Source organism: Barbus barbus, assembly GCF_936440315.1.
Source record: "Barbus barbus genome assembly, chromosome: 25".
In the NCBI taxonomy this organism is placed as follows: domain Eukaryota; kingdom Metazoa; phylum Chordata; class Actinopteri; order Cypriniformes; family Cyprinidae; genus Barbus; species Barbus barbus.
The window spans coordinates 28,105,553-28,120,189 of record NC_136753.1 but is presented as its reverse complement, the minus strand read 5'-3'; the positions used below and the strand labels follow the sequence as shown (position 1 = coordinate 28,120,189).

At 36.2% G+C, this 14,637-nt stretch overlaps 2 protein-coding genes across 6 annotated transcripts in view; both read right to left on the bottom strand.

Annotated features, from left to right (window-relative positions):
- Nucleotides 1-1,740: 1,740 nt before the first annotated feature.
- Nucleotides 1,741-11,044, bottom strand: smpd2b (sphingomyelin phosphodiesterase 2b). Of its 2 annotated transcripts, none has more exons than XM_079377731.1 (12): nt 10,919-11,044; nt 10,735-10,846; nt 6,282-6,364; nt 5,342-5,438; nt 5,070-5,146; nt 4,857-4,950; nt 4,354-4,443; nt 4,077-4,159; nt 3,650-3,782; nt 3,429-3,533; nt 2,996-3,164; nt 1,741-2,262 (listed from the first exon to the last, which is right to left on the bottom strand). In XM_079377731.1, the coding sequence occupies exons 3-12, from the start codon at nt 6,329-6,331 to the stop codon at nt 1,886-1,888; spliced, it is 1,275 nt and encodes a 424-aa protein (XP_079233857.1). In that variant the 5' UTR covers nt 6,332-6,364; nt 10,735-10,846; nt 10,919-11,044; the 3' UTR covers nt 1,741-1,885. The 2 variants fall into 2 exon arrangements, with proteins under 2 accessions (XP_079233857.1, XP_079233858.1); XM_079377732.1 differs by having other exon boundaries at nt 6,282-6,361.
- Nucleotides 11,045-11,832: 788 nt separating this feature from the next.
- tead3b (TEA domain family member 3 b) overlaps nt 11,833-14,637 on the bottom strand; it is a 33,361-nt gene continuing 30,556 nt past the window's right edge. For all 4 annotated transcript variants that reach the window (XM_079378013.1, XM_079378015.1, XM_079378014.1 and 1 more), the window contains one exon: nt 11,833-14,368. In XM_079378013.1, the coding sequence (XP_079234139.1) occupies nt 14,255-14,368 (114 nt within the window). In that variant the 3' untranslated portion in view covers nt 11,833-14,254. The remainder of the gene's footprint in view (nt 14,369-14,637) is intronic.

The following is a 14,637-nucleotide window of genomic DNA, read 5'->3' as shown; positions in this document are numbered from 1 at the left end:
TACACATGCACTCCTTTACATTCAACAATAGGCCTATAATTGTATGTATTTTTGTACTATCCCTCTAGTACTCCCTCAAATGACTTATAGGGGAAAAGCTGCCAATCCAGTTGTTGCAGGAGAACTGCCCATCAGAAAGGGTGTCTACAGAGGGTTGGAGCAATCTGAGCAACCCCAAATGAATTCTCAAGTACCATTTCACTTTTAGCATTTACTTTGTGTTTCACAAGCACTGCAGATAGTATAAAACATGTTTTTCTTATTAATTTAAGACATTGTTTTCTTATGAACAAAGAACTTTTAAGGGCAGCCTTGAGGCCATGCATTAGCACAACTGCTGAGAACCTCCATGACTAAGGTGAGGACTCACCAGCAGAGCAGACTGCTTTAGTAAAAACACATGTGCAGACAGCAGACCCTACCACACCCATGACAAAACTGCACCCGAGTCATCTGCATGGGCAGGTCCCGCTCCACAATGTGTCATCATTAATGTTAGAACATGCCAGCAGTAAATGACAGCGTATACTCTTTAAGGCGGCGAATGGGAAGGTCTTTGGGTTTGTCCTATTCTAAAGGAACAAAGAGGAAGTGTGAATAAATAACCACACAATTAAAAAACAATTTTACTGGGAGTACTTAATTTATATATACACAAATATCTGTATCCTAATTTACCATGTTCATAGATGTAAATATTGAGGATATCAAACAATATTTTCTAAAACCGAACTGGTTCTAATATCTACTAAATGTAGCAACCGACAGTATACTCTACATTTGTGTAATAACAGCTATTTTTTTTTAAGTTACTAAAGATTCTCATAATACTTGACCAACACTGCACTCTTGTGGCAAAGAGATCACATTAAAACCAAATAAAAACACGATTGCTGAAAATTGATTGTTTATTCTTTTTATAAAAGGTACAGTTATGTAATAAACTGTTACATTAGAGAGTCATGAGGTTGTTGACCAGTTAAACAAAAGGAAAATACACAGTTATGGAGTGGTTTGACCAAACAATCTAATAGTAGTTACAGTACACTGCATGGTTTTATTCTTCTCCGCTTGACTTTCTCAAACAGTAACTGAAAATAACTGAAGATATGAGGTTTCTTCTGGTTTCCCAAAATGGTCTTATGGACATAACCTTAACCGTTAGCCATCCAGATCACAATAAAATGAACAAAACACCACAAACTCATGATTGGAAACATTTAACAAATAAAGGACAGAAACACCTGCCCAGCAGGTCTCCATTTACAAACATTAGCAAAGAAAAGAACATTCAATTAGCGAGTGATTATAAGCTGTCATGTGCTATTCATACTGGTCCATTCTTCTAAAGCAGTGGCTTTCAACCTTTATGAGTTTTGATATTTGAAGGCCCTTATTATATATAACACTATATTATATTAGTTGTATATTTGTGTGTGTGAGAGAACTGTATGCTCTTCAAATTAGGTAAAAAATATTATTTCAGTTTACATCCTGAGATTATGTATTGTTAGCATTTAAATTTAGAAAAATACATTTGAATTATTTTTAATTAATCATTAATATTCACGATTAATTAATATTAATAATAACAATGTTAATGTGTATATCAACCATATTTACTGGCTTTTATATATATATATATATATATATATATATATTATTTTAATAATAATAATAACATACATACATATATGCACATGTATACATATACATATCGATTGTGAAAAAGCTGCACAGTAAATAAAACCAAGTAAGTGTTCAGTTAAGACATAATAAAATATTGATTTTCATAATTCCACAAAAAGTTCTAATTCCATTCAAACGTCACATTTGGTTTACTATCTGGCTACAAATGAACGGAATCCTTGCTATCTAGTGGATTTCACAAATGGTCCGAGGATAAAACCTTGGGGGACTCCTTAAGCTGTTCTTGAAAGCTACTTAGTGCCAGTCTCATCTGGTCCTCAGTGCCTTGCAGTGCCTTCACCTCCATGCTGTAGAAGACATACAGCATCAGTGTGGAGAGGAGGACGGCAAAGCACAGCGCCCCCAGCAGGTAGAAAGAGGCTTTGGGAAAGGGCTGTTCAGTTCCCAGAGCAAACAACGGGACAGCGGCGATTGCTAGCTCAAGCACTAACAGGACCAGACCCATAATACCTGTACGTGCCGCAGTGTGGCGCATGCGCTCAGCGCAGTGAAGACCCACCTTTATTTCAGTACGAGCTTCATTGACTGTGTTGACCAGCTCAGGAAGCTTATCTGAGAAAGAAACAAAGTGACAGAATGGAGAACCATACACTAACATTTAAACGTTTGAGTTCAGTGAGATTTTTGAAAATAAATCAATACTTTTATTCATTAAAATGGATTAAATTGATCAAAAGTGACAATGACACAAAAGTGTCAAAGACAATGTTAACAAAGTTTCAACTGTTCATTTAAACTTTCTATTCAGCTTTCTGTATTATGGTTTTGACAAAAATATTAAACAGCACAACTGTTTTGAACTCTGATAAGAAATGTTTCTTGAGCAGCAAATCAACATATTAGAATGATTTCTGACGGCTCAAGTGGCACTGAAGACTGGAGTAATGATGCTGTAAAATGTTACAATTTCACACAATATTACTGTTTTTGGTGTATTTTGAATCAAATAAATTAATTCTTTCAAAAAGCATCATTTACTCACCCAAAGATATTATATTTATTAATTTATGGATTCATTTATGTATGGATATATTTGTTTATTTAAAAGCTTTGAGCAATATGAGATTGAGTAATTAATATTTTTTGGGTGCACTGTTCCTTTAAAGCACATTGCGTATGCAAAAAACAAGCAAGGAAACCCAAGCAGTCAATTTTCAAACTTTATTAAAGCGCATCAAAATAGAGAGCGCTGGTTTACTGGCAATATTTTTTTGTTTGTTGTTGAAGCAAAAATGTGTGTTATTAATATTCCAAGACTGATATCCCACATATAAAGAGCAAATACCTGAAACACAGCCAGATTGTCTCTCTGAGCACCCATTTCCCTTTGTAGTCGGTGTAAACAGGAACTCGGCCGTGAGAGCCTCGTGGTCAGAGTAAGGGAACGGATGTCCAGGAACAGGACCCTTAGTGGTGGACAAAGACTCACAGCTCACATCCACTTCCCCTGATCCCTGCCAGAAAAACAGCACTGTATGAATGAATCATGAGCATAGAGGTAAAGAAAGCGGTTTAAATAGAAGTAGATCTGACATGGAAGTAATAATTTTGTTAATTTGTTTAATTTTCTTGTCATTCTTGTCTGTAGGATACTACTTACTTCTGAGATACTTTTGTTTAAATGACTAAACCAGAGCATAGGCAACAGTATAAGCATTAGAAAAACACCACTTAATAATAAATACTAGTAGAAAACCCAGCAAGTATCTAATATTTACCTTGAACAGGATGTAGTCTATCCGGACTCCTCCTCCAAATGGAACAAGCCCATCTGTGTTTGTGAATGGGTTTTCAGATATATGAGTGTGTCCCTCCTCACATCCCTGAAATAAACGACAGGATAGCTGTCATAAATCCTCATTTAGAAAGCATGGTGCCTTTTTATAACACACATTCAGTCATTACGAGAATCCAGGCAGCATCACGCTACAGTACTAACATCAAAGTTAGCGGTCTCACTGAAGCTGTCCTGAAGTCCTGTGTAGTTTCTCAGCAGTCTATTGCCGAGATCGTCCGGGTGCATGTTCAGATCGCCACCCAGAATCACCACGTCCGCTTCAGCACTAGTGTGCCTTTATTGAAAAAGACAATCAGTCATTAGCATTATATATGTAAGCCAGTTCTGAGAAAAAAAAAAAAAAAAAGTCATAATTGTGAGATATAAACTCAATATTACAAGAAAAAAGTTGAGATATTTTCAACAAAACCACTGACCGGTTCAGTGTGATCTCAAAAGTCGAGCAGCACTAACTGCTTTATGAATCTGTTGCAATTTGATGCAGTTTTGCAAAGAGGCTATTATTGAAGAACTGAGCAATTATAAAATAAACCTGCAGCCATGGCTAAATATAGAAGACGTTTAGCACCTTATGAACTGTTGCAGCTCCCAGGCTTGAACCACTCGGTGCGGGAGATATGAGTCTTTCTCTCTGCAATATTCTGCATGCAGCTGCAAAGAGAAGAAACTGCTGTAACAGAGCAGAAGCTTAAAAGAATAAATAGAAAAAATGCTCAAAAGCACAAAAATGCAAACAAAACTAATTTAAACAATAAATACTATAATAAATTTAAATGTTATAAACAATAACAAATACTATAATACTATATAAATAACACGGATATATGCATTTTGCATGAACTTACATGAGTGACAAACACATGAATCTTCAGTCCACTGATGTTGAGCAAGACCTTCCCGACGGCTTTACCACCAAACCAGTCGCCATGTTGAGCCTGATATAAGAATTGACAAGCCATCAGAACAACCACCCATCTCTGACACTGAAAGAGGAAACTGAGGCCACATACATGCTGCATAAAAATAAGTTTATTTACAACAGCTAGTGAGTCTGTGTCTATAATGGGTGTACGGTTTACTTTCACAGGGTCAGGGTTTGGCTGGTTAGAATGACAAATAGAGGATCGGCTGCATAATAAAATACTGTTTAAAAAAAAACTGTGTTTAATTATGCATAGTCATGAGTATTTCATAAAAGCAATATGTTATATATATATATATATATATATATACACACTTGTACAGGAAACAATCATGGCATGTGTTAAATTGCATTATTGAATTAAATGCTATTCTTCCTGTCTTTATTTTTATATTTAAGTAGAAGAGCATGATGTTTGTGACTCACCATGTATGGATATCCATTTAATGAGTATCTGTACAGAAAGGCATCATGGATTCGATGTCTGGAAAACACGGCCAGTCCACTCCCTATAAAACCACTGAAGATGAGAAATGCATCTTTATCTGTGTCCTTATTCATATCGGTTTGTGCATTTCAAGAACCTTTAGTAAAAACGTTGTTATGTGTCATTTTCATGCATTATAGATCATGACTGACCTTTTAAAATAATGGGAGTACGGATAGACGCTGCTAAGCTTCTTCTTTAAAAACAGAAAGTCTTTCTCACACCAGACCTGGAACAAACAGGCCCAGAAACACATGACAATATTACAGTACAAACCTGTATTTCAACAGTTACTCAATGATTCTCAATCGTTTAAACTGAGGCTTCTCTCAATGTGTGGAATATCTGTGACAGTTAAAATAATACGAATATGAATGTAGAATGTATTTAAACATCTGTACGTGTGGAAGTGTATGTGTTTTACCTCCTGTAGTAACGCTATATCAAGCTGTTCCTGACTCAGCAGGTCTCCGATCATCACAAACCGCTCTTTGCAGTTCTTACTGAGGTATCGGATCCCCCTAAAACAATCACAACAATTCGTAGTAAATTATTGGTTAATACTATAACTTCAGTGCAAAGAGTTTCACTAGAAATTAAGAGAAAATAAAAAGATTTTGCAAAATGCATTTTAATTTAATTTAATTTAATTTGTTACATTTATATAGCGCTTTTCAAGGCACTCAAAGCGCTTTACATAGTAAGGGGGTATCTCCTCATCCACCACCAGTAAGGAATTTTAACAGTAATTTTAACAGTAAGGAATGAAAACCAAATCTCCAAATGCAAATCTGGAATTCCTGCAACATACAGTAAATGCTCAAATACAATAGTTTAAGTAATTGTTTGTTTTATGTTTTTTAATAGATGAAAAATCTTTATTATGAATTATATAAGTATATTAGTATTCCAGTGTTATTTTAGTTTCATTGAGATCAGATTTTTTTTCTGATTTTATTTGAAGTAATAAAGATGCTTTTTATGGTTTTAGTTAAATATAATAACCCTGGCAATATCAACAAAGTTTAGAAAAATCATGCTGTTAACTAAGAAAATATTTAACGTATTTTTCTGACAATATTTTAAACATTTGTCTTGTCTTTAGTACAATATCACATAAAAGAATAATAATAAAAAAAAAGAAGTATGATATGATCATTTTATAGTCCTACTGGATATTGTGTAATTAACTGGAACTTCATGCAAGGACATCTTTTATCCAATGGAGTAGCATAATGTGTTCTAAAGGATCTAGCTTTTGTTTTGTGTTTTTCTGAAAAGCTATAAAACATTCCCAGTAAGATCAGTTAAATATAATTTAGGAATATGAGAATTCTGTATTTCTTCATCTTAAGGAAACTCACCAGCAGTTGAGAGAGAAGACACGGAATCTGATTGGTGCTGAGGTTGTCATGGCGATGGGTCTTATGGGATGGTTACAGTTCTTCTATCAAGGAGAGAATCCAGTTTAAGCTTAAACCAGTTACGACACACAAAACAAAACTGTTTGAATCAGTTGTGAATTTCTCAGAACGAGTGTCACTGTACGTTTGAAACCGTTTACACAAAATACTGCACAAAAAAAAAAAACTTTTTTAGTGCATTAAAAGTTTTTGGGGTTAGTGAGACTACAACTATACTGGTTTATCTTTATGTATGAAATATACTGTGGAAATATAAAAATTCAGCTCCCACCTCATCAACACAAAACCACCACTTCACCAATCTAAAATAAAACATATTTCATATTTACCTGACCTGCCTAAAACATAAGCAAGACTGGTGCTTGTTAGTCCACAGCCGTATAAGTAACTGAAATACCTTTGAGCCAGAGTAAAAGCACAGACAGAGTCCCTGATACACAAATGCTCATCTGACACACAGCGCTCATAAATCATACAGCCCATAAATATCATTATGGCTCCACCTCAATCCCGACGGTCAAAGGTCCACTCACTGTGTTGCCATGGTGACACTTACTGTACACAACACTACCAGCAGAGTGACTGCGAAGACAACCTTGTATGTGTGTGTGTATAAAGACACACACATACAGTGCCTCCAAAAGTATTGGAACGGTAAAGACAAAATTGCTCTGTTGCTGTGGAGTCAAGACATTTACAAATATTATTAAAAGATGAATATGAGACAAAATTACAGAATGTCACATTTTATTATTGGGTGATTCAACACATAGATGCTTTACCAGCTAAGAAGTTCAGCACTTTTAGAGTTCATCCCTCTATCTGATGTGAGCATAAGTATTGGAGCAGTTGCCTCACAGGTCTTTCTAAGTGATCAGCTGTGTCCTGTTGCATTAATTCTTCAGATATTAAAAGCAGGGAATGTGTCGTATCAGTTATATCCATTACTTCTGCATTCTGAATCTTGCATTCGATGATGACACACACAAACCAGGATGAAGATGAGGGAGCTGACTTTGAGAGAAAAGCAAGCAATTTGGATGCTAAAAGAAAAGAGGAAGTCAATTAGAGCTCTAGCAAAAACAAAGGGCATGGAGAAATCAAGAGTTTGGAAACCACCAGCAACCAACAACTACCTGATCGGCTGAGAAAACAACAGTAGTTGATGACAGACAAATCATAAAAGCTGTGAAAATGAACCCTAAAAAACGTGTCTGTAAAATCACCAACAACTTCCAGAAAGCTGGGGTGATGCTCTGACAATCTACTGTCCTCAGGAGACTTTGACACAGAATTACAGATGCTACACAGCAAGATGCAAACCTCTGACCAGCACCAAAAATAGAATAAATTAGAGTTTGCAAAAAAGCACAAAGGTGAGCCAGAAGAGTTTTGGAACTGTATTTATGGACCGATGAGACAAAGATGAACCTTTATCTAAGTGATGGGAAAGCAAAAATGTGGAGAAAAAAAGGGAACTGCAATGATCCCAAGCATACAGCCTCATCTGTAAAGCATGGTGGAGGTGGTGTCATGGCATGGGCATGCATGACTGTCTCTGGAACAGGCCCTCTCAACTTTACTGATGACTTAATGTATGATGACAGTAGCAGAATGAATTTGGAAGCGTACAAAACCATCTTCACTACCAATATTCAAGAAAATGCCACCAGATTCATTGGGAAGTGCTTCTTATTGCATCAGGACAATGACCTAAAACACCCTGCCAGTTCAGTCAAGGAATTTATAAGGGCAAAGAAATGGAAAGTCTTATATTGCCCAAGTCAATCTCCAGATTTAAATCTGATTGAACATGAATTTCACCAGCTGGAGAGGAGAGTAAAGGCAGAAACTCCCCAAAACAAGCAATAATTGGAATTGGCTTCATTAAAGGCTGGGAAAAGTATTTCAAAGAGTCTGGTGATGTCTATGGGTCACAGACTCACTGCTGTGATTGTGTGCAAGGGATCTGCAACTAAATAATAGCTTTTAATCTTTTATATCTGCCTTATGTTCAACTGTCCCAATACTTATGCTCACATCAATGAGTGGGATGAACCCTGAAAGTGCTGTTCCCTTTATTTTTTGTAAAACACGTGTGTGTTGAAATGGCTAATAATATGATTGGGCCAATGTTACAAAGTTATCAGTGTTTTAGAGAATCCCATTTCCATCACGGGGAAAAAAATCTGAGAAAAAAGTAAGAATTGTGAGCTATACAGGTCCTTTTCAAAAAATTAGCATATTGTGATAAAGTTCATTATTTTCTGTAATGTACTGATAAACATTAGACTTTCATATATTTTAGATTCATTACAACACAACTGAAGTAGTTCAAGCCTTTTATTGTTTTAATATTGATGATTTTGGCATACAGCTCATGAAAACCCAAAATTGCTATCTCAAAAATTAGCATATCATGAAAAGGTTCTCTAAACGAGCTATTAACCTAATCATCTGAATCAACTAATTAACTCTAAACACCTGCAAAAGATTCCTGAGGCTTTTAAAAACTCCCAGCCTGGTTCATTACTCAAAACCGCAATCATGGGTAAGACTGCCGACCTGACTGCTGTCCAGAAGGCCATCATTGACACCCTCAAGCAAGAGGGTAAGACACAGAAAGAAATTTCTGAACGAATAGGCTGTTCCCAGAGTGCTGTATCAAGGCACCTCAGTGGGAAGTCTGTGGGAAGGAAAAAGTGTGGCAGAAAACGCAGCACAATGAGAAGAGGTGACCGGACCCTGAGGAAGATTGTGGAGAAGGACCGATTCCAGAGCTTGGGGGACCTGCGGAAGCAGTGGACTGAGTCTGGAGTAGAAACATCCAGAGCCACCGTGTACAGGCGTGTGCAGGAAATGGGCTACAGGTGCCGCATTCCCCAGGTCAAGCCACTTTTGAACCAGAAACCGCGGCAGAAGCGCCTGACCTGGGCTACAGAGAAGCAGCACTGGACTGTTGCTCAGTGGTCCAAAGTACTTTTTTCGGATGAAAGCAAATTTTGCATGTCATTCGGAAATCAAGGTGCCAGAGTCTGGAGGAAGACTGGGGAGAGGGAAATGCCAAAATGCCTGAAGTCCAGTGTCAAGTACCCACAGTCAGTGATGCTGGTGTTGGTCCACTGTGTTTTATCAAGGGCAGGGTCAATGCAGCTAGCTATCAGGAGATTTTGGAGCACTTCATGCTTCCATCTGCTGAAAAGCTTTATGGAGATGAAGATTTCATTTTTCAGCACGACCTGGCACCTGCTCACAGTGCCAAAACCACTGGTAAATGGTTTACTGACCATGGTATTACTGTGCTCAATTGGCCTGCCAACTCTCCTGACCTGAACCCCATAGAGAATCTGTGGGATATTGTGAAGAGAAAGTTGAGAGACGCAAGACCCAACACTCTGGATGAGCTTAAGGCCGCTATCGAAGCATCCTGGGCCTCCATAACACCTCAGCAGTGCCACAGGCTGATTGCCTCCATGCCACGCCGCATTGAAGCAGTCATTTCTACAAAAGGATTCCCGACCAAGTATTGAGTGCATAACTGAACATAATTATTTGAAGGTTGACTTTTTTTTTGTATTAAAAACACTTTTCTTTTATTGGTCGGATGAAATATGCTAATTTTTTGAGATAGGAATTTTGGGTTTTCATGAGCTGTATGCCAAAATCATCAATATTAAAACAATAAAAGGCTTGAACTACTTCAGTTGTGTTGTAATGAATCTAAAATATATGAAAGTCTAATGTTTATCAGTACATTACAGAAAATAATGAACTTTATCACAATATGCTAATTTTTTGAAGAGGACCTGTATATAAACTGAGAACGGCATGAAACTGTAAGAAATGAGAAATATAAACTCAGAATTCTAACTTTTTTTCTCGCAATTCCGATATTTTATCTTGCAATTCAAACTTTCTTCAGAGAAGTCTGAGTTTAAAATCTAATTTTTAAAAATCTCAGAATTCTGACTGTTCTTGCAATTCTGATTATTCTTATATCTATTTTTTTTTATGGGCTCCCATAGATTTTACCAGGAAACGTTGAATAACAAAAAGTACTATGAGTGTGTATAATTTAATATAATATACTAATATAATTTATAAATGCATATCTATATTGCTCGTGTGTGCAAATATACACACACACTGTAATATGCAAAACAAATGAACTTGTTCCAGGTGCATAGTTTCTAACATTAAAGTGGACTGTGGTATTTTCATGAAATGTTAACGTTTATAAAATGATAAGTTAGGTAGATTCCTGAAAGTGACTGGTGCAAACATATAACAAAACATCAAAGCATGTATCATCTGCGCTCAAATACTGCAGAATGCATTCAATTAAACGCTGTTAAATGCAATCAAGTCATATGTGCTGGAGATCTGATCTTACCTTTAGTGCTGGACACTATTTCTCTATCAATCTAAAAGTGTTCTCGGCGTTATTAACAAGCTTTCTACAGTCAGACCGCTACTTCCTCATCTGCCACTGACCTGGATGTCGTCTGTAGAGAAGTCATTCAGCTTTAACTTTAAACTTTTAATTTGTAAAATGAGCAAACGTGTTCATCTCTCACCTGCTGAGCGCAAAATAAAGCGTCTTTGAGGTTGTATCGCGCATATTCAGAGTTTTTCAATACAGTGTTTAAAGAAGATTACGTTTTGTTTGTTTGTTTCCCTGCAAGAGCTACTTTGCAGCAAATGCATTAAAGTCACGTGTTCGTCATTACCAGCGCCACGTTATTACAGTGGAATGCTGGGAAATTGAGTTTTTTCTTACCGGAGCGCTCACTTATTATTGTCTCTGTTTTGGCAAAGTACAATGTCTCAAAATATTAATTGTAATATTTTAAATATTCACTGTCTAATTTCAATTAAATAGCTGTTAAATCACTATTCGGGGATATAAATGATTTTCCAGACCGTTGCTTAGGTAGATGATATTGTCATGTGTTTCCTGTTACTTTTCTCAGCGCTTGTAAAGATGGACCAATCAGGGGGCGTTGGTGAATACTAGCGATGACGTTCTCATGTTTATTTTAAAATAATTTGGATGGAGCGCTTTTATTCGTGCGTACGAATCAAATGACTTAATACGTTTAAGCAAAAGTACCTTCTAGAGTTAAAAAAAAGGGGAAAAATACAAGCATCTTGAATTTTAAATGCAGCTCAATGTAGGATTTCTGAAGCACCCTCTGAAGGAAGAACTTCTGCGACTCATGTGAGAGTTTTTGGACATTTACCATAGTATTCCTTTAAGTACCAAGGTATTTTTTTTAACGCTGAATTTTAGAAAAGCAGCAGTTGGTGATAATTCAATACAAAATACTAGTCAACATGTTCATTCTGCCTTTCACAACTTGCTATATAGCCCATTTTAGAAATTGCAATGTCAGACATTTAAATATATCTTGTTCTCTTTTTGTTTTCAAGAATATTTTCTGCCAGCTTCATTTATGTGAAAGAGAAGAAGACACTTTTACAAAGTTGTAAGTGTGTTTTAAGAAATATGGTCCAAGGAGACCCATGCCATTTTATTGGTATTGCTATACATTGTTTTGATTATATTGTACAAACCCCTAACATTGAAGATATAATAACTGCAATGCACAACTGGTAACCAAGGCCACAATGAACTGTTAAAAACAAGAGGAAAGCTTTCGCCAACACCACTTAGATTATGGCATAAAATAACAGTAACACACAAAATTTTCAATGTATGCATATAGCATCAATCGAAAGTCGAAGAGCAAACATAAAATTAATCATTATAATAACAATAATTATAAAAAGGAAACAAAAAAGCCTGTAAGAAAAAATACAATTGAGGAAACTGTCGTCACTGAAGTTCAAACACACAAAAAGTAGGTTAAGGCTGTACCAATATACATTACATTTCCATTTTTAAGGTGTACCCAAGAATTAGCAGTACCTTCAGAACGCATCTAGACATAAAACTGCTATCAGCGAGCACCAACTCATGTCTAACAACCATCCCAAGAACATTATCCATACAATGGTGCCGTCTTTCAATTTTAGGGGCAAGTGGAACAAAATCGCTACATGGCTTCAACAAAAAAACAACATTTGAAACATTGAATCTGGTCGAAAATTCAAGTTTTAGTTCTCTAATGGGAAAACAAACATTACAGTTTCAGTAGTAGCAAAACATGACCCCAGTTCAGCGCTGTTAAAAATGGCATATTTCTGTAATTCCATTTCGAACACCTGGTGCATTCTTGTTATAAAAAAAAAGAAAAGATTTTTACAAGATTCCCGACTGAGGATTCAGAGAGATGCACAAACCATAAGAACTATAAGAACACACATCTGTGCTACACAGGGTGACATTAATGACTTTCCCTTTTACACTTGAACACCAGGAATACAAGAAAAACTGATGCTTGAACCCAAAACTAAAGGATCTGACATGTAATTCCGAGAAAATTGTACTTGATGCAAAAAAAATAATAATATATATATATACAGTGCAGATACATAGTGACGGTGGAGAAAAAAAAAAAAAAATAGAAAGACATGAGTAAGAAACAGCTTGGAAATGCAAACATTCTCTTCAAGGGTTTAAAAAGCACCAGATACGACAGCAATGCAACGTCCTCCGATTTAAAAAGACTAAACTCTATCGAGGTATTGTTCCAGGATTAAATGTTTAAAATCTCGATGGGCAGCACTTTTTTGTTTGTACCAGAGTGACATTCAGGCTTGACTTTTAAACAATCTGACCTTTCCTCAGTTCATGCATCTCGTGAAAGCTTCGATGAACAGCAGAGTTAAATATTTTATCACGTTGTAGCATAACGAAATTGATCGCTTTATCTATTCCTACTATTTTACGTCAAGAGGTAGTCAAAAGGCACTTCAGAGTATCAATGGATTTGTGTTCTTTGAAGAAAGGCACTCACATTTGGGTCAACTACTCAAAATCCTTTTGTACCTGCAAAACGGTTTCTGACGCCTTTTCTCTTCTTCAAAGGACAGCCGATGAAACAAAGTATCATCTGTAGTTATTCGGTTAAATAAAATCCAGGAATTGTTTTCCTGAACTTTAACTGCAGTGTGTTTGCAGTACGTCTGTCCTTTATAAAGATGAATGTAAAACCTCCGCTGGCGACCTGGTCCTCATTTACAAATCCGGTAAATCTCACAAAACCTAGCAAGAACACGTCCAGGTCATATTTCACCCCAAAATCAAAAGAAAAAAATAGAATACAATTTTTCTTTATGAAAATGCATAAATAAACTTATTATGTTGTAGAAAATTAATCACATTACATACTGTAATGCAAAAAAAAATAAAAAAGCATTGCCTTTATGCAAATTTTTAATAGCATTCTCTCTTGCATTATAATAAGAATTGTGGGCGCAAAAATGTGGTTCATGAAAATAACATGCAAAAGTAGTCCTAAAAACAGATATATATGATCTATATTTTTCCTTCTGATTTTAGGGTAAAATGAGACGTTTCTTTGTGAGATTCACCTTTATATCACTGTAAAATGCTGCATGTACTGCTTATAAACAGCACACGTTGTCTTTCATGACATTCTTTCCCATCCAAACACATTCACATTCCCTCTGTGGAGACACAACAAAGCTTAAAAGACATCTATGATCTGTATATGCAACAAAACCAACGTGACCCATTTTGTATTTAAGGCATTTAAAAACAAATACAAAAAAGTTTTTTTTTAACAGAGTAATACTATATTTTTTATGTCCTCAAAGACTCAAATTCTGTACCAGGTTTAGAACAAAAGCAAAACATTTGGTTTTTTGTAACATTTTGGCGTATTCCTCTGATGTTTGGACAATTTGGCATATTCCTCCATACGTGTGACGGAGGGACTGTGCAAAGCAACAGAAGTCTGTTGTCAGAACAGCTGGCAGTGGCGCTAGTCTTTAACGAGCCTATAGACGTGGTATTGTGCACCGTGTTCACTCGTCGACACTTCAAATACAAACGCTATACACAGTAGAGTCTCCTGGGTTTCCCTGTTGGTCACCACCTGTAGCAGGTCAAACAGAGAAGAAAAACACTGTAAGAGATTGCCATGGTTTTATTTCAGTTAGCCTAATAGCTGGTTTGATTTGCATTGAGAGATGATCTTATGGAAAGTACTCCAAGCCAATCTCTAGGTATGGTGAAGGCTATGTGATGATGTGGGGCTATTTTAATTCCAAAAGCCAAGGGAACTTTATCAGGATGCATAGTATCCTGGATCCATGAAGTAACTGGCCTTTAAAAATAAAAATCTGCCTGCTTCTATGGGAATTT